Genomic DNA, 26713 nt, shown 5'->3' on the forward strand with positions numbered 1-26713 from the left:
AAATGTAGAGTCAGAGGGAAGGATACTTGGTAATTGGGTATGGGGTGGTGGAAGAACAAAGCAAGATCCAAAGGAAGGAGAGGTGGGTGATGGGCTGATGATGGAGGGTAAAGGAATTGGGTGCAGGGATGGGGGATATATATTTCATTCCCCACCTTACTTTCTTATGATTGACAGTTTATTTCTATATAGGGGAAAATAGGTTGCAGGGAAATTCATTGGAGCGATGGGATTGCGTTGTGAGCCAGAACAGACTCAATGGGCTAAATGGTCTGTTGTAAGAAAGTATAATATGAAATGTTTCCGGATCTGGGTTTATCTGCCAAGGTCAGCATTTATTGACAATCCCAAAATGTTCCCGAGAAGCAATGAGCCATCTCCTTGTACCACTGCACATCTTCTGATGAAAGTACTCCCACTATACTATATAGGTGGAAGATTTAGCATTTAGATCCAGTGACAAAGAAGGAACAGTGATTCATTTCCAAGTCAGGAATGGTGTGCAGCTTGGACCGGAACCTGCAGGTGGTGGTGTTTGCATCTGCTGTCTTCTCCTTCCTGGCATTGAGGTTGGGAGTTTGGATGTGGTGTTGGTGTAGTCTGAATGAGTAACCCCAATGCACTTTGTCGACAATATACCTGCTAGCCATTGTGTGCCAGTATAGGAGGAATGAATTGTTATACTGGCTGCCAGTTGATAGACTGTGTTGTCCAGGATGCTGTCAAACGTCTTGAGAGTTGTTGAAGCTGTGGTCTCCTCCAACACACTCCTGAGTTGTGCCTTGCACATTGTGGAAAAGGCTTTGTGTCATGGTGTCAGGAGGTGAGTCATTCATCACAGGATGCCCAATCTATGACCTGCTCTTGTAGCCATGCAACTCATGTGGCCGGTCTAGTTCAGGTCCTGGTCCTGTGTTGATAGTGGGTGACTAAATGATGGCAGTTCCATTAACTGTCAAGGTTAGATTCTCTAGTACTGGAGATGGTCATTGCCTGGCACAACTGCAGCGCATCTGTTACCAACCAGTTGTCAGCACGTGCCTGAATGTTGATTCAGTCCTGCTGAGTGTAGGTATGAGCTGTTGCATTTGCAGACGAGACTTTAATGAAATTGATCAGTGTACAATCATCATTGGACACTGCTGACCTTCCAATGGAGTGGTTAATTAGTTCTTGGTGGTGCTGATTAAAGTGGGGGTAATTAACAGGATGCTTGGAGAAATCTTCTATTATTCGGGCTGCCTGCTGTGCTCCCTGAGCGGGCAAGCACGACGACACATCTGAAAACTACAATATTTCAGTGTATTCATTGGAGTGCTGGTTGTATCTTAGCGAGTCTCTGGTTGGTCTTTTTAAACTCACGACTACCATGAAAGGGAAATATATTAGTCAGGGAATGGTTGTCTGGGATGAGGATGTAACATCTGCCTGAATGATTGTCAAAGGTTTCTGTGTTGATCCAAATGAGGGGTCTTAACCCAAAGCATCTACTGTCTATTCCCTCCACAGATGCTGCCTGATCCGCTAACTTCCTCCAGCAGCTTTCCTTTTATTGCTCAAAGATTTCTGTATTGTTTAGGTTCTGTTTCTTGCTCTATAGCAGTTCAAATGCATGAGTTTCTATGGAAACGGGTGTGCTCCATTTGCAAAAGTGTGCCAGTTGGGAGTGTTAGATTATCAAGCACAACTCCGGCCCTGACTCAAGGCAAACGTTAATTTACAATCTCAGTGAAGAATGAATCCTGGGGCAATATGCAGTCACCTAATATCAGGAACCTGGGTTCCAACTGTGCTGAGACTGATGATTCATCTATCTGCCGTGTGTTTGGGATCACCTCAACTCAGTTCTCAGGGCAATCCAATATAAAGAAGACCAAATATCTGTAAGGCTCTCAAACCTGGTGTGGGAATTGACAAGAGCTCACGGCAATAATGGATGTTATTGTAATTTTACAATTAACGAATCTGCATTTGCCTCATACTAGTTCTGATGAAATGAGAAATGTTTGCTTCAAGCAGTATGGTCCAAATGCTAATTGGAAACTCAACCAATTATGATTAACAAATAAATACAAAGTAGTATCGGCAGGCATTTATCAGTGTTGTCCCAACATAAGAACACAAGCAAATAGGAGGAGTAAGCCAATCAGTCCCTCAAGCCTGCCCAGCATTCAATACGACCACGGCTGATCTGCCCCTGACCTCAGCTCCGTGCCAGTTTCCATCTCCCTCAATTAACCGATCTTTCAAAAGGTCATCTTGATTTTCTTTAAATACTCTAATGACCGGGCCAAACATGCACATTTGCTGGGTTTGGCTGTGAATGTCACCCTTTTGTAAGTTTGTTGGAAAATCAGTAGGCAAACAAGCAGAGAATGCTTGCATCATGATGAGCACTTGGTCACTGAATGTTGATGTTAAACTAGGTGGTTGATGGTTGGCACAGACTTAGTGTGCTGAAGGGCTTGTTTCCATGTTATACCTCTTATCATTGTAAGTTTGAGACACATATTGGATGTGCTCCATCCGAACGATTGGGCCAGCTTAAGGCTCTGGAGGATCCACCTGTTCCCAAGGCCCACTGAATATCTACGTAAATGGTACAATCTTAATGCACACATCACTTTGACATTCATTTGTTATGAAAATTATACTATATGCATGGATACCATGTAAACAAGCTATCTGAGGGAGCCCAAGGTGTCTTTGAATGACCCAGAAGAATATATCTACTCACTAGGTTCTCAAGGGATTTTAGAAACAAAGGTCACTGCTGGTGAGTGGTTGGTGGCTGCCACCTGTCAGAGTTAGATACAATACTACACTGGCCTTCACTGGGCCTGCAGGCAAGTCTTGTCCCACAGCTGACAGTGAAATTATGCCCCCCACTCGACCAACGCCGGTGGGCTTCCTTTGTGTAAATAGGCTTAGGAACAGGTTCCCACCATCATTCCAGATGGGCTCAGGTCAACCTAGTGCAACTTTATCTGGAGAGATGTCTCTTTTTGAACAGTATATGATGCGCACAACCATTGATGCATTGTTGTACCAGACACTGCTGTTAATTAAGGACTTGCTGGTGGTGGTGGTTCTACCTCAGTTAGTCACTTCACTCAGCAACAACACAGCCTCGATATCCCGGACTTACATGCATCACAGTGTGTGTGGGATTTAATTAAGTAAGATCTGCTGGCAAGAGTAACCGCAACTTGGCCTAGTCAGTTTGACGTGACTACACAGAGGGGGTTTCCCTTTGTGTCTTGGCTGCAATACTTTTAACCTGTACATATACCGTCTATGTTACTCTGTGGATGACAGCACTTGCGTTTGCAGAGTTAAATACAAGCCTTTGAACCACTACCCAGCAAGGAGAATCGTAGGCACGGGTGAGGATTTTTCAGCTCTTAGCTGTAGCTCTCTTAATATGCCCAATGAGCCGAGGACGTTCATGGCAGTTCTATTGGGCTTTAAGCCCAGCTGCTACCTCCAACACAGTGCTGAAGAAATGCCGCACTGTCAGAAGTGTCTGCTGAATTAGACAGCAAGTCTGGGTCATGTCTGTCTGTCTGATATGCTAAACTTTAATCACCGATTCACACTAGTTCTATCTCAACCCACTTTCTCATCTACTGTACACAATATGTGCAATATACAGAGGCCAATTAGCCTACAAACCCGAATGTCTGGGATATGGGAGCAAACCGGAGCACCTGGAGAAAACCCATGTGATCACAGGATGAACATGAAAACTCCACACAGACAGCATCTGAGGGCAGGATCCAAAGTGGGTCTCTGGCACTATGAAGCAGCAGCTCTATCAGCTACACCATTGTGTTGCTTCATATGAGTGAAGCAAGTTTCCTTATACAGAGAGTGTTAGGTTCCTGCAATACGATTCCAGGGACGGTAGAACACAGAACAGTACAGCATAAGAACAGGCCCTTTAGCCCACAAGATCTGTGCAGAATTTGATGCCAAGTTAAACTATTATCCTCTGCCTACATGTTATTCATGTCCCCCATTCCCGGCATATCCATGTGCCTATCTAAAAGTGGTGGTGGAAACAGATACGATAGTGGCGTTTATGCGGCTTTTAGATGGACACATTCTGGAAATGGTGGAATATTGAACACGAGCAGGCAGAGGAGATGAGTTTAAATTGGCATCATGTTCAGCACAGACATTGTGAACTGAAGCAACTGGCCCTGTGCCATACAGTTCTATGTTCTATTCTTCTTTACACTAAGTAATTTGAGACTACTGCAGGAATATTATTAGCTCAGAGATAATTCCTAAAGAGAGATTCCTCTGCCCGCTTCACATTATCACCTCACTCGCTTGCTTTTGTTGTGGGAGGGTTAAACCCAATCTGCTTTGGCCAACACCACTTACATTTGTCAGACGATGGTCCATCTGATCTGAGGTTGTGTAGACCGCGATCAGAGTTGATTGGTTTGGTACATTTACTCTGGTTCATTGCTCGATTCACTCTGGTTCAGCGAGACGCACGCTTGGATCCTGCATTAAGCTGAGTACATCCATCTGGTTCCTGTTGTTGCAGGAAAATAATTACCTTTCACTCAATTATGCTTCATGCCATTGGTATGTCCCAAGGTTTTTTTAAATAGTAGGTGGAAGGGTGGGTGAATTACCTGCATTATCAGGACTTGAGTTCAAACAGGAGTCCTCCTTCTAATCAGCTTGAGCAAATCTCAACTTGCATTTTGATGGTGTGGATTAGATAGGATATAATTGTCAGGATATTTGCAGGTCAAAACTGACAGTGATGATGGAATTTAAGTCATGGCCACAAATGTTTGGAAATGATAATTAGAAGAATGGATAAATCAGAATCAGTCAGCTCGCATTTGCTTAGCTTAAAATGAACACCAAGTGAAATATTGGTGTAGGAAGAAACTGCAGATGCTGGTTTACATCAGAAGATAGACACAAAATTCTGGAGTACCTCAGCGGGTCAGGCGAAAAGGAGTGAATGGGGTTTGGTCCAACAAAGTTATAATTTACACCCAAAGTGGGTGTAAAATTCATATAACAGGAGTACATGTGAATAACTTTGTCCCATTGGAACTGCACATGAAAGTAGTAAATGGTAAGAGGTTCAAAATTCAATGTGATGGGAGCAACTTTTATACAATGGATGACCATGTGGTGAGAGTGAAACCTAATGTTGTGAGGAATGTAGTAAATATTCTTGTATTTTCCTCCACAGCGGCAAGCCAAGTATTCTGAGAACAAACTGAAGTGCACCAAAGCAAGGAATGACTACCTGCTTAACCTGGCAGCAACCAACGCTGCAGTGGCCAAATACTACATCCACGATGTCTCTGACCTGATTGACGTCAGTATTCATTGCTTCTCTGGTTATCTTTGCGCTTGTTATGATGAGACACCTAGTGGTTGCACAATGCCCTCCCAGTTAGGGGCTGCACAGTGGTCACAGCTGGTGCAACTACTGTCTCACCGTGCTAGTGACCCGGGTTTGAACCTGACCTCGGGTACTGTCTGTGTGGGGTTTCCTACGTTCTCCCCGTGACCGTGTGGGTTTCCTCTGGGTGCTCCAGTTTCCCCCTATGTTCCGAAGATGTGTGGGTTTGTAGGTTAATTAGCCTCAGTAAAATTGTCCCTAACGAGTGGGGAGTGGATAAGAAATGTGATTACATAGAACTAATGTGAACAATGTTCAGCGTGGGTTAGATGAGCCGAAGAGTCTGTTTCCATGCTGTATTTTTCAACTAATCAATTAATTCTGAGACACAGGCTATGGAATGCCTCAACACCATGAGCAATGGCTGAGTGGGCAGGAGTGGAGAGGTTGGGGTGGCAGCAGGACAATGGAGCATAGTTTAGCAGCAGGCCCTTCAGCCCACGACATCCATGCTGACCAAGATGCAAATTTAAAATAATCCCATTTGCCTGCACATGGTCCACATCCATCTATTCCCTTCCTGTTCACTGGACTGTCTAAATGCTTCTTAAATGTTCCTCTCATATCTGCTTCCATCACTTTCCACTGGCAGCGTGCTGTGGGCACACACCACTCTCTGTGTAAAAGCAATTATCTTGTAAATCTCCTTTAAACTTTCACCCTCTCACCTTAAATCTAAGCCCCCTGGCAGTTGACATTTCCAACCTGGGAAAAAGACTGACCATCTAGTCTATCTTTGCCTCTCATCATTTTATAAACTTCCATTAGGTTGTCCCTCAGCCTCACAAGGGAAGCCAATAAATAATGGCCATTGAGCCAAGATGGTTAGCTCAAGAATTGTAATCCTGGCTGATAAGTTTGACAAGGCCTCAAGTGAAAACAACCTCACCTCTTGAATCAGCATTTTAAACTGCCATCTGAAATTACCTCCGCCTCTGAAATCCAGAAGTATTCCAATTCTGCCAGCTCTATTTTGTTCTGGCCTTCTCTATCATTCAGCCTGAAGTAGGGTTCAAACCCGAAACATCACCTATTTATTTTCTCCAGAGATGTTGCCTGACCCGCTGAGTTACTCCAGCATTTCGTGTCTAACCGGTATAAGCCAGCATCCGCAGTTTCATCCTACCTAGTATTCCAAAGATTCCATAACCACCTCGGTTTGGTGAGATAGAAACTCAGATCCTTTGGTTTCTGATTGCATTACTGCATCTGCAGCCAGTATTGGTGAAGCCATTCAGGACAGAAAGAGGGGCTAAAGTGGAGCAGAGATGTGGCATGAAGCAGGAGCACGTCATTCCTCCTGATTACCTGAGTGATGCAAGGGAGAAGTAGCAGTTGTTTCGCGGCATGAATTTCCTTTGAGGAAGAATGTGAGGACGGGGTCATTGCTATCTCGCAACGACTGGAAATGAAGCAGAGCTAACTGGGGCCGCACAGTGGCACAGCAGTAAAGTTTCTGCCTTCTAGCGCCAGAGGCCTGTTTCCGCGCTGCATCTCTAAACTAAACGAAACAAAACTGAGTGCCAATGCCAGAGGCGACACTGCAATCACTTATGATGCGGCTTCAGTCAGCCCACAAAAACCTCTTGAATACACTTGATTTATTCAAATGTAGATAAGACCAGCCAGTGGGATCACATCCCCCTGTATGGCCACGCACATCCTCGCTCTTTCCTGTTGAACAAGTCTCACTAGAGATGGACGGCTGGTGACAGACTGTTGCATCCATCACCACTGGCTGAAGGATTAACATTCAAGCACAGGTCCGTGGGGCTTGCGGTTGGCTGGGTTACCGGCCCTGCTCATTGTATTGAATTGGATTGGGTTCAAATGCTCCCCATCACACTGGGCTGAACTTCAGGCTTTGTCCTGTCCCACTGTTCGTCACTGGCAGTTTGCCACCCAGCCTGTGGCTGCCTGCCTCCCCGCAGCCTCTGCCTCCCTCACAATGACATGCACAACTTCACCTCCTTGTTCCTTCTGCTGACTGAGAGTCCCAGATGGTCGTCTGCTCTTTGGCTTCTGAGAGTTATAACCCCCCCCCAACCCCGTTCCATGTCCCGTCCCGGTGTTCTCAGAAGCACAAGCCCAGCATTGTGTGATCCATCCTGCCAGACATTGCTGGTGAACCAACCCTTGAATATATGCAAGGAATAGGAGCACATACACACCTATGTTAGCAGCTGTTACCATAGTAATGTGACTTTCTATAAAAAGCATTACATAATGAATGATGGGTTACTTGGAGTTAAACTCTGCTCAATGAGTGCATGGTTGCAGAAGACAATGCAAGAAGGGGGGATGGTTCTGCTTCAATGCTTCCCCTCCAGCTTTTCCTTCTCCCCCTCCCCCATCAAACCGTGCTTATTCAACGCAATAATTTTACTAAAGAAGGCGATTCACCCTTTGTGTCTCTATTCCCCTCAGTAATCTCTTTTATTCATGATCGCAGCTTTACTTCAGCGAAGCAGGGTTAATTTACACCTCACTCCCTTAGTCTGCACAGTACAGATGGGTTGCAAATGTAAATCAAATCCTGCTGAGAATTCTGTGACCTTTTTTAAATTATGTTTTTTTTAACTAGTTGGAAAATTGATTTACAGACCCATGAAATTTGTTTGCCCCGCGTTGCTCCTCGGACTTGCTTCTGGTGCCCGTGATATGAGTATCCAATGGCAGAGTCCCGGAAAAACAGAATTCAAGGGACTCAGTTCACTAGTTTGGAAAAATTTGGGCAGAATTTGCTGGAAATGAAACGTGCTCTGACCACATTGGCTTTCCACATACCTGAGCGGACTTGTCATCCGTAATCACTTTCATTCTTCGCATGCAGATTTAAAAATGCAGCAGGATTCCTAAGTAGCTGTTCCAAAGTAGGTCACCCTCACTGGGGGAAGAGGGAAGCTTTGCTTCATATAGAAAACATACCCCGATGCAATAAAAGCATCAGAGAGCACTGAGGAGAGGTTGGGCTAAGCTCCTGTTCATCACCATTGTGGGCAGGCAGTGGATTTCCACCCAGGGTCCCATCTTGTATTTGTACAGTATTTTGTGCATGGCTTGATCGTAATCATGTATTGACTTTCCGCTGACTGGTTGGCACACAACAAAAGCTTTTCACTGTACCTCGGTACATGTGACAATAAACTAAACTAAACTCATCTTGGTCTACTCCACACATATGGCAAGAGTCTTTACACAAACTCTTTTGGATAAGCATAATGTTTGACATCGACAAACTTTCACCAAGTCATTTGAGACATCAGAGGTGGTGGCAAAAGAGACTACTGGTGCTGAGATATTGAATAAAAAAGAAAGTGCTGGAGGAACTCAGGGAGTCAGGCAGCATCTGTGGCAGTATTATTGTAAGATGACGCTTTAGGTCGGGACCCTTCTTCAGTCAGTCTGAAGAAGGGTCCTGACCGGCAAGATTGTCTGTCCATTCCCCTCCATAGTTGCAGCTTGACCCGCTGAGTTCCTCCAGCACTTTGCTTTTTAATATTAAAGGTGGTTATAGCTGAAGATGATTATGTAAAGAAGGTGATATGGATCTGGTACTCGCAATTCTGGCAACTTGGGCAGAGATGGGCAGCACAGTGGTATACTTAGAAGAGCCATTGCCTCACAGCTTCGGTGTCCTGGGTTCAATCTTGGCATCAGGTGCTATCTGCGTGGAGTTTGCATGTTCTCCCTGCGATTGCCAGGTTTCTTCCTATATCCCCAAAACATGCTGGCAATTGGCCTCTGTAAATGACCCCCAGTGTAGGTGGGTGGGTGTGTAATTAATGAGCGTGGGAGGGAATAGGTAACAAGTAGGAGAATGGGATCTGGCGGAGACTCATGGACTGAGAGTCTGTATTGAGTTGATGGACCAAGTCATGAGAGAAATATGGAATAATGACTGGGCAGCAATGTGGTCGACAGTCAACGGCAATATAACATCCTTCCATTTTCATTGAAGTCGTTGGGTTCATAACAGGAATGCACAACAGGAAGTTAATTTAACACCAAATCAATTATGAGTTTGTTACAGTATGTTCCTTTTCAAGCAGAGATTATTTAGGTGTGGCAGCTTCAAAGAACAGCCTTGTGTTGCAGTTCAGTGCATGAGTTTAGCGATAATTATCTATTTTCCCAATTTATGTAATTCTTCCTCTAGGTGGTTTGAATTTGCTTAGAATGCTTTTAGATTGAAGTATGTGTGTTTGAGGTTAACACCAATCCAGGTTTCAAATTCAAATCAACGCTAGACAGATCTTTATAGATTCACACCTGAACTTGATCTGGTGTGGCTTTGGATGTAAACATCTTTTGAAGAGTAACTGTGGAGAAGTGCAGATAACCAATGCAACTTTAAACCATTGGCCACACAACAGCTTGACTTTAGAATGGAGCTCGCGATAGGTTTTGTTCCAATCGGATTTATTTTCAGATAAGTAATTGATTCAGGCCCCATCAGGGATTGTGTGTATCATAGGTTGACACTTTGGAGGATTACTGAGGGGGGTGGAATGTTGGGAATAAGCATTACAATGCAGCATTGGTTTAGTTTGGTTTAGTTTTGTTTAGATTAATTTAGTTTAGAGATGCAGCATGGAAACGGGCCCTTTGACCCACCAAGTCCGTGCCGACCAGCAATCACCTATATACTTGTTCTCAGTTATCATAGTTTTGCATCCTACTCACTAGGGGCAATTTACTCCATCGTTCAATCAACTCCACCGTTACGCCACTGTGCCGCCATTGTAGGAATGTAAGATATTGTTATGTTCTTGTGAAGAGTGAGAGATATCTGGTCGTGCCCTGTGGGTCATTTTATTGCTTAATCTACTGTTACTTCTACAATTGCTCTCACTGATGTTCCACACTTGAGTGACTTCGATGGCGAATCCTCCCTTACCCTCCCACCTCTGTGTTTTCTCCTCAGTGCTCTGACCTGGGATTCCACAACAGCCTGGCCCGCACCTTCAGGACTTTCCTCTCAGCAGAATATAACCTGGAGACATCGCGGCATGAAGGACTGGACATCATCGAGAACGCCGTGGACAACCTGGATGCTCGAAGTGACAAGCACAAGGTCATGGACATGTACAACCAAATCTTCTGTCCACCCACCAAATTTGAATTCCAGCCGCACATGGGGGATGAGGTATGATGCTGTTGATCAGGTCCGGCGGTGTTTCAAGCGAGATTAACACAGGGAAATCATTTAAAGGGTAGTTGAGGACAACATTTTCACACAGAATATGGTGATGTACGTAGAATGAGCTGCCGGAAGAAGTTATAGAGGTGGTACAGTTTCAACATTCAAAAAATATTTATATATGTACCTGAATAGGAAAGGATAAGAGGGACATGGGCCAAATATAAGCAAATGGAACTAGCTCAGGCAAACATCTTGATCGGCATCGATGAGTTAAGCCTAAGGGCCTGTTTCTGTGTTGGATAGCCCTCAAATCCACTTTAAAACTCCTTCATCTTTCTCCAGTATTTTATGTTTTGCTTAAGATTCCAGCATCTGCAGTTCCTTGTGTCTCCTTTCAACCAGTACCCTCTTGTTTTGATGTTGGAGGGTGAACCAATAGCAGCTTTCAAGTTAGAGATCAAGAAATTTCCACCAGGTAATGGATATTACGCCAACATCTGGGGAAAGAGCAACTGTCCATCTGACAAAGTTCTGACTAAGGGTCAGAACTTGTACTTGAAAATGTTTCTCTTGCCACATATGCTGCCTGGCCTGCTGAGTGTTTCTGGCAATTTTTGCTTTCATTTCAGATTTGCAGTATCTGCAGATTGCTTTACCTAGGATATTACAGGATGTGAAGCAGAGCAACTTCAATGGAGTTGAGACACATATCAACAACAGTCCAATGGGTGGTGAAGCACTCTCGAGAAACTGAACTCGAGAGTGCTTCCACCACTATAAACTGCAAATAGTTCCACCAGTTGTACTTGAGTGATGTTTTTCCTAGAAAGGGCTTCTGTTGCATAAACTGTGGCTGCAACTTGACGTCAGAGCTGTGCTTTACTATAACTATACTGTGCTTTACTGAAGGGATAGCTCAGCTTGCACTTGACTCTCACAATGCCAAAGGAGAACCGATTCAACTGGTCTTGGGCAGTGTAAGAAATGTGTGGTCTATACAACATCCCCATAGGTCCACAGCTCCAGTCCTTTAAATCTGAGTTTTGGTATTGGTCTATTACTGTCACGTGTACATTGTGTTCTATTTAGTCAAATCATACTAAAGGTAAGTACAATCTAACCACACTAGTACAACAGGTAACGCAAAGAGAAAAATGCCAGAGTGCTGAATATAGTGTTACAATGACAGAGAAAGTGTCGATAAAAGAAACGTTCAGGGGCTGCAATAAGATAGGTTGGTCTCAAGCTTTTCAGAAGAGGGGAGAAGAGAGAATAACTGTAGTGTAAATGGGCCTTAACTATATTGCCTGTTTCCCCAAGTCAGTGAAGATGGAGTCAATTGGAGATGAGGCTGGTCTGGGTGATAGAGGGGTCTACATCTACATGAGCAGAGGTCTTGCCTAACCAAGCTAAGATGCATCCCAATGGAATGATTTCTACGATACATTTGCAGAAGTTGGTAGCATTCAGAGAACAAAACATAACACAAAATCTAGTTAGGAAACACTGATTTAAAAAAGACACTAGAAACTAGAAGTGTAAGGAGAAGTCCACAAAAAGTTTGGTTTTTATATGCAACAAAGAAAGATAGGTTGCATTGCAAATGCTTGTGTGTTGCTGGTAGCTTACTGTGGTACTTGCCAAATTTGCCTACATATTTGAAGGTGACACTATTGTTTCTGAGAGTTGTTTCAGGTGCTATCCAAATCCAAGACTTTCCTTTGACAAGGGAACAAAAAAAACATCGCCGTGAAATAATTCACCCTGCAATTTGCCACTTCCTGTAATCGTTCAGCAAGATTGATCTAGTCTATAACAGCTGCACGTGGTTTGTTAACACACCTCGAGATAATTATCATATTATTTGACCCATGTTGCAACACCATTATTTACAACTTTCCATGGAACTTTTTATGAGACAGAGTAATTGGTTCCATATTTTCAAAACAATGCACAACACATGGAGTTCAAACACTTCATATCATTAGACATAGACATAAGTCTGCCCTTTGTGCAGTGCATCTTCACCCATCTCCAGTCTGCACACTGGCCCTCACCACCCTCCAACCCCCGTCTGCTCCTCTATTCCATCTTGCTCCCATCTAATCACCAACCCACTCCCCTTACCACTGGCTCTTGACTCACTCACGCCTTCCCCTCACACTGCCACTCTCCCACCTGCTGTAAAGCCTCATGACCTGACCTCACTGTTTCCTGCAAAACAACCAAGGTAGCGTGCAGTTGAAAGCCAGGAAAGGCAAAACGGCTGCAATTGGACACAGGCAGGAGGTGATCCAAGGTCAGAATCACAGGCCATCTATTCAGGTTCGCTAATGCCTGTCGGTGACCATGGGTGAACAATGCTCATTGGGATGCATTTGTTCATGAACAACCAAGAGGAGGGGTTTGCAAGCGTCATCACTCGATCTGGCAGCATCCCATGTCTAGGAGAGATTGGTGGATAATCAGAAGCTGAAGCTCAGTCACCCCCCTCCCTTCTTGTTCTCCAAGGACAAAGCACTGTGGCAGTTGTCACAGCTGCTTCCTGAGTTAATGGCCCATCACAGCTCAGAGATTGAACCCGAGCTGACCCAACACCAGGGCTCACAATCACCTCATGTTTTAGGGCTCAGAGTCAGAAGCATCTTGGGCCATTTATTTCCCCATCAAGCTCTCTTGCCTCTTAAATCACAAGACACCATTCAAATTTCACCGATATTGCAATACAGTACATTGGAATACGGTACTGCAGTATCAGACACTGTTGGAGGTTTCCCTCTTGCCAGTGAGAACGTACAGGTTGTATGGTTAATAGAGAAGATCTCAAGCCAACTGCTTAGAAGAAGAGGGCATTGTCCCCAATACTGTGGCCAATTTTAATGCCTCTGCCAATACTTGAGGTCATATGCCTGGCATGAACAAATTCAGAGCCATGTTTACCCCATCATTTTCTGCACATCTGTGTTTCTTTGGCTGTCAAGTGTTTAGATGTGTCCTAATGCCATGGAGAGCATAAGATCTGCATAAATGCACAATATTGTTGAAAATGTATTTTAAATCTCAAAATAAATTTCTAAGCTTAGATCCTGAATCAGATCCTCCCATTGTAGCCCTCAGATCCTGTGCCTTTAATTAGTACAAGGCAGATTGTTAAAGCACTCTCAGCTGGAGTCACTCATGCATGATGAAAGCAGGAAGGAGGCACAGATGCTGGAGGGTTTTATTGCTTAATGTGCTTTGGTTATTAATATTAAATATTTATAGACTGATTTTTCTCACACCTGTATCGGAGTGAGCAACAGACTCGCGGCAAATTGTTCACAGCCACGTCTCCTCAGCCGGCAAGAACTCTCAAATATCCACCTGACCCCTGTCTCAGGATCTCAGCTGCCAATCCCCCCCATTCAGGACTTGCACAGCTTTCAGAAATGAAGGAGTGCATTTACTTACTTCTTGCACAACCTTGGGACCTCACACAGTGCAGAGGTGAACAAAATCAAGAGAGGAATAGGTCGGGTAAATGCACAGAGTCTCTTGACCAGAGTGGGGTAATAAAGAACCAGAGGACAGGTCTAAAGTATGGGGGACAGATTTAATAGGAACCTGAGGGGTAACTTTTTTACTCAAAGGGTGGTGGGTGTATGGAACGAGCTGCCCGAGGAGTTGTTGAGCCAGGTACTGTTGCAACATTTAAGAAACATTTGGACAGGTACATGGATAATATGTCTAAAAGGATATGGGAGAAATGCAGGCAGATAGATGGAACATGTTGGCCAGTGTGGGCAAATTGGGCCAAAGGGCCTGTTTACATGCTGCATGAAGAAAGACTGGATAGACCCGGCTTGTACTCGCTAGAATTTAGAAGATTGAGGGGGGATCTTATAGAAACTTACAAAATTCTTAAGGGGTTGGACAGGCTAGATGCAGGAAGATTGTCCCTGATGTTGGGGAAGTCCAGGACAAGGGGTCACAGTTTAAGGATAAAGGGGAAATCTTTTAGGACAGAGATGAGAAAAACATTTTTCACACAGAGAGTGGTGAATCTCTGGAACTCTCTGCCACAGAAGGTAGTTGAGGCCAGTTCATTGGCTATATTTAAGAGGGAGTTAGATGTGGCCCTTGTGGCTAAAGGGATCAGGGGGTATGGAGAGAAGGCAGGTACAGGATACTGAGTTGGATGATCAGCCATGATCATATTGAATGGCGGAGCAGGCATGAAGGGCCGAATGGCCTACTCCTGCACCTATTTACTATGTTTCTATGACTCTATGACTCATGAGTGCATTCGAGTTGTGCCCACTGTTGTGCTGTAGGATGCTTAGACACCAGTGTGTGCACTGCAAGATCCAACAAACACCAATGACGTGCTGAACAAATAATCTGTCATTTAAAAGGGAAGTCCATTGTGTGGACAGTTCAGGAACTGTCCTGTTGGCCCAATTAATGTATAACCAGCATACCACACAGATCATCACACAAGAAGGTGCCGGGGTGAAAGCATTGGTGCAGAAAGCAGAGATCAATCGCTTTTCTGCATACAACACCTAACATAGTTTATAAAAACGGAGTACTAGAAACACTCAGTAGGTTGGACAGCATCTGTGGAGAGAGAAATTGAGCAAATTACCTTTCATCAGAACTGGAGCAGGTTACCTGGCTGTTATCCCATTGCAGGATGAGGAGGCTTCCTGTAGGACACTGTTACATCTCCTACATTACACCAATAGCTACGGGTCATCTGAGACATCTAAGCTCTCTGAGACATCATAAGCCAAGGAAAAAACATTAAGATTCAGATTCAGATTCAGATTCAATTTTAATTGTCAGTGTACAGTACAGAGACAACGAAATGCATTTAGCATCTCCCTGGAAGAGCGACATAGCAAACGATTTGAATAAATAATAATAAGTGTCCGGGGGGGGTGGTGATTGGCAGTCACCGAGGTACGTTGTTGAGTAGAGTGACAGCCGCCGGAAAGAAGCTGTTCCTGGACCTGCTGGTTCGGCAACGGAGAGACCTGTAGCGCCTCCCGGATGGTAGGAGGGTAAACAGTCCATGGTTGGGGTGAGAGCAGTCCTTGGCGATGCTGAGCGCCCTCCGCAGACAGAGCTTGCTTTGGACAGACTCAATGGAGGGGAGCGAGGAACCGGTGATGCGTTGGGCAATTTTCACCACCCTCTGCAATGCCTTCCGGTCGGAGACAGAGCAGTTGCCATACCATACTGTGATGCAGTTGGTAAGGATGCTCTCGATGGTGCAGCGGTAGAAGTTCACCAGGATCTGAGGAGACAGATGGACCTTCTTCAGTCTCCTCAGGAAGAAGAGACGCTGATGAGCCTTCTTGATCAGAGTAGAGGTATTGTGGGTCCAAGAGAGGTCATCGGAGATGTTGACTCCCAGGAACCTGAAGCTAGAAACACGTTCCACCTCCGTCCCATTAATGTGGATGGGGGTGTGCGTGCCGCCTCTGGACTTCCTTAAATAAACACAGGTTCTTTTTATTATCTTTTACCTGGAATAAGATTAATACAAGTGATGAAATACAGAATAGACTTTAACCCAATAAAGTGCTGATTCCTCAGGCACCCTCTCTGACATGATTAATGCTCCCTTGGCTTTTCCTGTGAACTATTTGTGATGATATCCTTTGAAACAATGGCTCTTAGGTTTCAGGTTTTAATTATATATCTTGTAGGACGTTTATTGGCTTCCACACACTCTTTACAAAGGGCAGTCACTTAAATCAGACAGTTTAAGGCTGGCCTCTGAAATTACATTCCATGATTTGTTTGCCATTCCAGCTGCCCATTGCTTACAGCTGCTGCCATGTTACTCAGGGGCTGCAAACCAGCAGAGTGATGGGTTATTGTCCCACACCAGTGGAACATTTTGAACTCTCCCCTCACCATCATTGAATAATATTTTTATTTTCATAATGGAGATAGAGACACGTTCCATATTTACTTATGTCAAAACTGGAGGATACTTGTCCTATAAGCCTAACAATCTAATTCCCTATTAACTCTCCCTCGAACCAGTTTTTCTCACAAATTACAGCACCCACCTGCACATGGCGGTAATGCACAGCAGCCAATGATAGCCTAATAATTTCCAGCTGATTAACCAGCGATCCTGTGCATCTTTGAGAAACCCGAACAGTCCAGGGGGAGAACATACAATCTCCACATTAGGATCAAACCTGGTCTCTTGAGCTGTGAGGCAGCATCACCACTGTGTTGTCCCACTCTGCTCTCTGCGACAATCGGTAATGAGCTAAATAACAGGGATCCTGTGCTGAACTATGATCGACCCTATGCCTTACCTCTGTTTCAGGTGTGTCAGGTGAGCGCTCAGCAGCCAGTGCAGACTGAGCTGCTTATGAGGTATCATCAGCTGCAGTCCCGCCTGTCCACTCTGAGGATAGAGAATGAAGAGGTGAGCCACAAACTAAAGCATGAAAACATAACAGGGGGGGGGGGGGGGGGGGAGGAGGGCTTGGTATCGAGTGAGAAGAGAGAGGGACAAAGGAATCGTGGGCGTCCCAGGAAGTGGTACAAAGATTGCGTCAAGGACCATCTCTACTATTGTGGTCTAGTGCCCAAGCAACTGGAAGACTGTGCCAGCGACAGAACACGCTGGCGAACAGCAGCCAGCAGCTACGAGGAGCATCGCATAGAGCAACTTACCAAAGCCAGGCAGAGGAGAAAGCTGCTGCCCAGAACACGCCAGCGATGACCTTCATCTGCCTCCATTGCCCTTGAGTGTGCGGTTCATGAATTGGACTCGTGAGCCACGTCAGAACTCACCAGAATTGAGACTGCACAACCCGCCATCGTCGTTACCGACAAGCCACCACCACTTGAGGGATATTGACGCTAATTAAGAACATAGAACAGTACTGCACAGGAACAGGCCCTTCAGCCCACGATTTCTGTGCCAACATTGATACCAATTTAACCTATATATCCATCAATCTTCCTGCATTGCATTCACAATTAGAACCATTGTGGGATGGACTGAGAGATGAATTAGCTGGATGCATTTCTGGCCGTACTGAGTGGTCCACGTATGACCAGCACTAGCCAGCATGCCCAGCCCTGCCTATCATTCCAATCAATGGTACTGTGGTCTTGGACCTCACATGTGGAAAGGGAGGGGAGCGACCGGGGAGCCTGCAGAAACACTGGGAGCCTGGAGAGGACAGAACTCCACATTAGGGAACAATGACAGGAACTGTTAAAGTGCCGGCCTCTAAGGATGGGGTTTAGTTTAGTTTAGAGATACAGCGCGGAAACAGGCCCTTTCGGCCCAACGGGTCTGCGCCGACCAGCGATCCCCGCACATTAACACTATCCTACACACACTAGGGACAATTTTTACATTTACCAAGCCAGTTAACCTGCATACCTGTACATCTTTGGAGTGTAGGAACCAAAGATCTCAAAGAAAACCCACACAGGTCACGGGGAGAACGTACAAACTCCGTACAGTACCCGCAGTCAGGATCGAACCAGGGTTTCTGGCACTGCATTCGTGGTAGGGCAGCAACTCTGCTGCTGCGATACTGTGCCGTCAAAATAATGCTGGCTGCAGGAACCCCGAAAGGTCCAACTGGCAGCTTCAGGCAACTTTACCATCTTCAATCATCATGATGCAGGCATTTCTTAGCCACTCTTGGTACATATATTAGATTGTTATAAAAACATACCCTGCTTCATTGCATTCAAGCAGAGGAAGAATAATACAGCTCAGACAACGCTGCCATTGATTTAGGCTACAAAGTCACTCCCAGCCCACGTGCAAGGTCCTCCTGACAAATATCTGGGACCAGAGTCTAAATTGGAAGAGGTGTCCCACAGGCTGGTCAAGCAGCAAACTGAGATTCACACTCAATGCTCTATACATCACAGACAAAGTGCCAGCCTCCTCCATGGGAATCCCCGGGTACATTTTGACCTAGCAGATGGGTTGGTACAACAGGATACAGGCAGGAGGTAGTCCTCAACATTGACTCCAGGCCACATGATGTCTCATGGTTCAGATTAAACATGGGCATGGGTAACAAGGCTATGTTGGGATACTTGAAACAGATGAGATGCCAGCCTTGCGAAGCTGCAAGACAGCCACTGGTGTCGAACAGTAAATGCTGTATGGCTACCGTAGAGAGTCCAACCACCTGGACTTCACTGCTTTACTGTCGCTGAGACCTTCATCATCCAAGCCATGGGTTACCACTGTTCAGAAACTGTCCTGGATCAGCCACGTAGTCTCTGTGGTGAGAGGGCAGGTCAGAATCTGGGTGCCCTTTGGAAAATGATGCATCTCCTGACACTTCCCATCATCCACTATGCACAGGTTAGAGAGGTGACACTCCCCATTTTACGAATGAATTCAGCTCCAACAACACCCGAGAAACTCAACACTATCCAGGCCTGGATGATGTCAAGCTTTTGATGGATCGGTTTCCCCATGCATAGCATGAAATGCACATTCCCTTATTTGGGACCGTTTTGTAGATGGTGCAGCCTGTGTGTCATACGGTGGCTTAAGGGTTTTCTGTACAAAATGTACTGCACACCCATCCAGGTACTGCTCCTCACCTCTAACATTCTTGCCCCCAGGTCAGGAAGACACTGGACGCCACCATGCAAACACTGCAGGACATGCTGACCGTGGAGGACTTTGACGTGTCCGATGCATTCCACCACAGCCGATCCACAGAGTCGGTCAAATCCGTCGCTTCCGAGACCTACATGAGCAAATTCAACATCGCAAAGCGGAGAGCCAATCAGCAGGAGACCGAGGTGTTCTATTTCACCGTGAGTCCTCTTTCGGGCGGTGGGGAGTGGCTAAAATAAAACACAGGCCAGCCCAGGGTAAAGAACGGCTCCCATTTTAATAAACGGCCGTGATGATTTTATACGTGTTGGAAAATGGACAAAAATCACTGGATGTGGTAACAATAACTCTGCAGTACGGTAATGAATGGTGTCGGAAGCGCAAAAGACTGATAGGAAAGAACAAGTACTGAAAGCGGAGAGCACAAAGAAACTGGTCTGCCATTTGTAGTAAGGAATATATATATTTACATTGCACTTTTGAATTGAATATTATGAGAGATGGGTCGTATTTAGTATTGTCCTTAAGTTAGGCATTTATAACCCGGGGACAGCCTGTACTTGGTTTCTGGGTTATAAAGGGTTCCGACAATGTGCTCCACGCCTGGTTTGACACATGTGGTGTCAGCTGTGGCAAGATGGGCTCAACAAATGCATTGGCATTATTATTGATCCGACCTGGATTTCCTCTTTAATTTCCAGATGACTCACAAATTTGGGTTGATTTAATTCAGTAATGCAATTGCTGGGACAATGCTAAGACGTGTATGTACATTGAACAGGCTGTGCAGTTTTGAAAGCAGCAACAGGACCACGGCAAACAAAGCCTCCCGCCCCAACCAAACCTGGGCTCCTGAACGAGGTGGATAGGTAGAGGGTGGGACTGATAGACCACTTGACCCTTGCTGCCTCTCGACACAGTGTGCCTGAATGTTCACGTGATTGTCTAATTAAATCTTTAACAGACTTGTAAAGTGCTAACAAAAACCTTTGTTTCTCTTTCAGAAATTTAAGAAATATTTGAACGGGAGCAACTTGATCACAAAACTTCAGGCCAAGCACGACCTTCTAAAGCAAACTCTTGGTGAAGGTCAGTCATAGCCAAGTGGCCGTATTGCAAGAACACAGTTTAGGGTGGGATCTGCAAATCTGCTAAATGGTGACAATTAGCAGAGTCTTTCACGGACCAATGTCTGGGTTTGGCCCACCATCACAGAGACCCTGGTTGTCGGTTTTCTTCCTCCCACTTGCCGTACAGAGTGAAGGATGGTCAGTTTGCCTGTGGTGCTCTATTCACTTACTGATGAGGAGGGACTGGAGTGGGAAAGATTCTAAATCTCAGCTCATCATTATCTCAGAATCTACTCATAGAGGCCCAGTAATCATGAAACAGGTAGTCTGTTCAATTCAGCAGGTGTGAAGGGTGGGGAGGCCTGCAAGTATTGTAATGAAAACCATCTGGGTTTGATGTTGCCTTAGCTGTCAATCTTGCCTCAACAGTAGTCCTTTTAGGATTAGAGTTATCGAGCCACATGGCACAGAAGCAGGCCCTTTGGGCCACCGAGTCCATACCGACCATTGAGAACCCATTTACATCCCTTCAGAAACATTAGCCCACATGATGCTGTTTGAAGCTGAGCAAGGGTTTCTCCTGATGCTCTGCCAACATTCCCCAAAAATAACAGAGGCACACTTCAGAAACATTCTATTATTTGAGAAACACTTTGGGATGACCTCAACGTTGTTATTAAAAGTGCAATACAGGTAATTCAGCTGTAATGCATCTTTCCACAATGCTAATTGCATATAATGTGATTGACAGATTATGGAACACTGTTTGTATTACAGGGGCCGAATTGGTTGTAACTTGATTCCGCTCGGGAACCAGAGATCACTTTAAAGTTATTTTGGATTTTGAAAAGCAGAAAAATAGTGTTTTAGGGAAAAAAATCTTGGTGAAAAAAACCTGTTTCCATGTAACCACCCCACAGTAATCAGATGCCATTGTTTCACCGTGGGAGCCCATGGAATTGATAAGAATCGCTACTATTGACACTTGTGCAATGATACTCTATTGAGCAACGTGACACCCAGCCTTCCATGTTTTTTTAACGCAGTTACAAAAAAAACATTAAAAAGATCTTTGTTTTTGAAAATCTTGCAGGAAAAATAATGTTATTATTGAGTTTGCCCCCTATCCCCATTTTCCCCATTAACACAATTGTCTTTATAATCCAATTTTCTATAATGTGAATCAATCCAAATGTTGAAGTAATCCCAAAGTGTTGACTGCCATTTGCAAGCCCTTTGCAGTCCTCTGCAGACTGGAATCCACAAGGCCATTTCAAAGGTCAAAGGTAATTTTATTGATCACATAAACCTAGGTGTAGTGAAATGCTCCTTGCCATGCAGCACATAAAGAAAGAATACAGACATAACAATAATAAAGAAATTTAAACATAAAAACATCCCCCCACAATGGTTCCCATTATGAGGGAAGGCACAGTGTCCAGTCCCCATCCCATGTCCACCCATAGTTGGGCCTATTTGAGGCCTCCACAGTTGCCTTTAAGGAGGCCCGATGTTCCAGGCTGTTCTCGGAGGATGATTGTACGTCGGGAGAATCCTCTCGGCAGCATGGGAACCCTGGAACAGCCGCTTCCCTCACCGGAGACCACGGCTTCCGAAGCCAACAAGGCCGCGCCGGTTGGAGCTCCACCACTGGCGATCTCATCGAGAGATCCCAGGCTACCGATGTTTAAGTTCAACGCCGCCCGCAGCAGGCCACTCCGCAGTCCCGTAGCTCCGCGATGTTTTACCCGGCTCACCGGAGCTTCAGCGCGGCGACCCAGGCAAGGCATCGCCCGCTCCGCAATAGCGCTCCAGCGCTGTGCTGCCGCCGAAGCCGAGGTGCTGGGCGGTCCCCGACAGGAAACACCGCTCCAGGCCCGCTGGTAAGCCGCGAGGACGGGTCGAAACTGCAGCCCAGAGAAAAGCTGCCTCTCCGACCAGGTAGGGACCCTGAAAGATAGTTTTCCCCCCCCCCCCCCCCCCCCCCCCCCCCCCCCCCCCCCCCCCCACCCCCCCATAAAACCCCCACCCCCAGAAAAAAAGTCTAGACCTCCAGTTTTTAAAAAGAAAAACACTTTACACTAAAAATGCCATGCACAGGACAGCGCCCCCTCCCGGATTTCATACCAGAGATGACTTTCTCTACACTCAGCTGGTGGGAAATTATGGGAGCATGGGTCTAGGATTGGAACCACGGTCCTAAAGTGGCACACAGCACAGCTTGAAATCAAAGAGTTATTGCAAGTTACCAGTTTTGGGGATTGTGTGGAGAGAGTTGCTCACCCTGCTATGGGGATGTTTGATGGGACAACCAAGAGGGGATGTAGGATTGGTTTAGAATTGCCTCAGCAAAGCAACAAAGGGCAAAGTATCTCAGCTGTATATAAGGACTATAAAATTCTCTCGCAGCAGATTTGGAAACAAAATTCAGGGAAGATGTTTCACAGATTTGTGGATTGTGCACCTTATCAAAATACCCCTAATATGACTTAAAATAATCTGAGATTTACGGATGCGCTTTTTTCCATGTGGATTGATTTTTGAAGTGTTGGGGAAATAAACACTGACTATTTTGCGCTGATTATCTTATTTCCCCCTTCAGGTGAAAAGGCCGAATGTGGTACTTCAAGGTAGGACACCAACATCCTTCATCCTTAATCAGTGAAGTTCTATTAGAGGTTCATGAAAGTCAAACAGTAAAAGATGGTCTATGTCATAGGGTTAAGATTAGTTCCTCACTCACAGGAAGTCTCTACAGATGCAACAGTTAGAATCCATATTCTTTCTCTAGTGGAAGTTATCACATGAAGTAATAAGGAGGAACCCACTTACCATCTCTCCTCTACCAGGTCAGGCATGGGTGGGCACTGGAGGCACTATAGTCCATTCACCTCGCATTGCAGCTTTAGCCTGGTCTATTAGCACTGACCAACATTCAGCACTCTTGAGCTGTCCATAACCCTTTAAACTTCTGCAGGATTCAAATTATACCTTATACAAAGGAAAATTCTCATGAATTTTATGATTCATACTAAAAGCACCAAAACGCAGATTTTAACTCTTTATTTTGGTAACATATATGTTAGTGTCCACTACACTGCTTAATTAATCTAAATTTGATAGTGTTTTCCATACTCAGTAAACACAAATCATTTTATTCTTAATTTAATATATATTAACAATCTATAGGATTACTAGAAGAATTATCATCATTGATCACTATTGCCAGGTGTGGCATTTCTGGGCAGTCAGGATAATGGTATAATGATTTCCACAATATTCACACATTGGGCTAACATATTAGGAAGGCCACCCATTGCTTTATTTCAGTCCAATGTCCTCCTTGGTATAACATAAGGGTTGGGAGTTCAGTTGGTTCTCTGAGCTCTGCAGTATCAGACTGGTGGGTGATTTATACGTTGTTCTAGCCCGACTGTTTCACTGCATCCTGCCAGTTTTACATTGCTCTCCAATCCAACTAATTCACCTCTGGCTCCAGCACGGCTTGCTTCCACCTTGCTGCTTGGTTGAGTCACCTGTTTACTTTGTTCTGAGTATACATCCAACAGTGATTTGACTCCCATCTCCCCTCCCGCCCTGCCCCGCCATTAAAAATAAGGCCACCATACTGCAAAAAGGTCAAATATTAAAACTGTCACTTATTCAGTTATATTTTCTGTAAGAGTGCTGATAATAAATTAATATCTCTTCTCTTCCACACCACTCCCATTATCATATTGCAATCTCCCCCTCCCACCCACTTTCATTCAACTATCTTCCTCTTATCTTCCAGCCCGGCAGACATTTTCATTGTCGATCTTGCATAATGACCGTCCATTACTATAGTTTTGTTCAAAATGCTGGTCAATGAAAGCAGATAGCCATGTCACTATGTACTGCAGCCCAGGGGCAACTTACTACTCCCTTTCCAACCAGACATTGTATAGCAACCGTACCACTATCCAACATCCTCTGTAGCACCCTCAAAATTCTACTAACCACAGTTGCCTTAAGATCCATCCCCACAGCCCTCTCTATCTCCATAAACATAACCTTCATGTCAACATATCTAGAAAACATTCCATCCTTTTATCTCAAGGCTTTCCCTTTTTTTCTTAGGACCCACCCTCTTAAACTTGACTTAATCCATCTGCAACCTGCCCCCAATAATATATCCTGCATTAATGTCACTATCCAGGATTGCCCATCAACTCTGTCAAACCAAGCTCTCTGACCTCTTCACACTCTGCCTTTCAACCTTACGACTCACTGCTGTTTCGGCATAGATGGGACAGTTTACTGAGGTACATGGTAAGCACTTGCTTGAGTCCTAGCCCCCAAAACAGTCCACATGCTAGTATTTCAGCAATGATAGGTAATCAATAAACCACATGTGCTAATCTATCGGGCTGAAGATTTACAGTTGTAGGATACAGACTAATACTTGGTATTTCTGATCATTCATACAGAGAAAGGCCGATGTTATTAAGTCGAAACACAACACAGTAATTCACTGAGTTACTGAGTGAATGTAATCAGGATAACGACTGCTGCTGGTTGGCATTTCTGATAGTCAGGTCCCTATACTGTTGCCCACTGTTGGCCTGTGGACCTACTTGAGTCAATCAGGGGATGCAGTGGACAAGAATTGTTGAGGTGGTTGTTGGGGCTTGGGTCCAAAACAAACCATCCCCCCTTTTCCATCCAGCTACCACGTGGGAGGCAACTCAAGACAGAAGCCAGCTCTGTGCTGAGCCTGTCCATCTAAGCCAGTGGGTCCACAATGCTACGAACTGCCACACAACTGTGGACTGGTCTATCCAGACAGCCACGTGATCACCAGCCCCTCTGCTGGTATTGTTTTGCTCCATTCCTTCATGGAATGTGGACATCTCAGGCAAGGTTAGCATTCATTGCCCATCCCAAATTTCACTTCAGATTAGTGGCTTGCTGGGTCATTTTAGAGAGCTGTTAACAGTCAACCATATTAGCAAGGCTAGAGTAACATATTGGTTAGAATTCCTTCATTGAAAACACGTTTCAGCAATCTGAGCATTTCCTGGTCACCATTATCAATATAGGCCCTTTACTCCAGAACGTTATGATCATTTAAACTGTCCAATTGCTTTTGATAGGATTTGAATTCTTGTCTTGAAGCAAAGCAATATCCAGGCCTCTCACCACTATGTTTCCACACCCATTGGCAGTGTACACTGGGCAGCTGCCTCCCAGCTCCAGAGACCCAGGTTCAATCCTGACCTACAATGCCATCTGTACGGAGTTTCCACATTCTCACTTTCACTGCGTGGGTTTCCTCCAGGTGCTCCGACTTCCTGCATCCCAAAGATATGTGGGTTGGCTGTAAATATGTTGGTTGGCCCTGTAAATTAACTCTCAATGTAGGTGAGTGGTAGAATCCAGGGGGAGAGTTGATAGACATGAGAGAGGGAAGAGGATACAGGGGAAATTTGTGATGGGACTGCTCTGAGAGCTTGCATAGAATTAATGGACTGAATGGCCTCCTTGCATGCCATGATGAAAATATATGAGCAGGCATGGCCATAATACTCCCTTTACAGAAGATGAATATCCTGCTGATACTTGCTAACCAAACTCACAGCTGATGAAAGATTACATGAATGGGCCTCCAGGGTTGCTTAGTGTCCATGGTGTCAGAGAGAGAGAGCGGGTGTCAGCACTACTCTTAGGAGTCAGGAGAACAAACATATGATTCCATTTTGGTTATAGTAAGAGAAGGCTCAAACAGTGCTCCTGAATGGAATAGAATGGGTAAATGCTCACAGCCTCTTGCCCAGAGTAGGGGAATCGAGAACTAGAGGACAGCTGTTTAAAGTGAGGGGGGACAGATTTAATTGGAACCTGAGAGGTATCTTTTTTACACAAAGGGTGGCTGTGTATGGAACGAGCTTGCGGGAGAGGTAGTTGAGGCCGGTAGTATACAACATTTAAGAAACATTTAAACAGGTACGTGGATAGGATAGGTTTAGAGGGATATGGGCACACGCAAGTAGGTGGGACTAGTATAGATGGGACATGTTGGTTGGTGTGGACAAGTTGGGCCGAAGGGCCAGTTTCCACGCCATATGAACCTGTGACTCTATGCTGGTCAATGACTAATGATGCCATTGCATGGATGATTAACTGTTGTTGCTCAGATCCAAGATCTTGTTTTCTCTGTGTGTTGATTTTGTTCCGTTTCTCTCAGGCCCCCATCGCTTCCCCCTAAGCCACAGAAAATGAGGAAGCCTAGGCCTCGCTCACAGTATAATCATAAGTTGTTTAATGGCGATATGGAGACGTTCATACAGGTACTTGGTGGCAGGCGCTGGCAGATTACAACCGCTGAGTGGAATGATGGCTTTCTGTGTCTCTTCAAACCCTTGCTGGTTCTGTCTCACCTGGGTCTGCGG

The 26713-nt window shown here is 45.1% G+C and overlaps 1 protein-coding gene across 2 annotated transcripts in view; it reads left to right on the forward strand.

The window, feature by feature from the left end:
* The window catches only part of srgap3 (SLIT-ROBO Rho GTPase activating protein 3), a 195558-nt gene that overhangs the window by 125520 nt on the left and 43325 nt on the right, over positions 1–26713 (forward strand). Inside the window, exons 7-13 of one of the 2 annotated variants that reach the window (XM_055647783.1) lie at positions 5231–5359; positions 10374–10595; positions 16927–17028; positions 19215–19412; positions 20217–20301; positions 22885–22912; positions 26509–26611. In XM_055647783.1, coding sequence (XP_055503758.1) covers positions 5231–5359; positions 10374–10595; positions 16927–17028; positions 19215–19412; positions 20217–20301; positions 22885–22912; positions 26509–26611 — 867 coding nt within the window. The remainder of the gene's footprint in view (positions 1–5230; positions 5360–10373; positions 10596–16926; positions 17029–19214; positions 19413–20216; positions 20302–22884; positions 22913–26508; positions 26612–26713) is intronic. The other variant, XM_055647785.1, reaches the window with a different exon arrangement.

Source organism: Leucoraja erinacea, chromosome 16, assembly GCF_028641065.1.
Source record: "Leucoraja erinacea ecotype New England chromosome 16, Leri_hhj_1, whole genome shotgun sequence".
In the NCBI taxonomy this organism is placed as follows: domain Eukaryota; kingdom Metazoa; phylum Chordata; class Chondrichthyes; order Rajiformes; family Rajidae; genus Leucoraja; species Leucoraja erinaceus.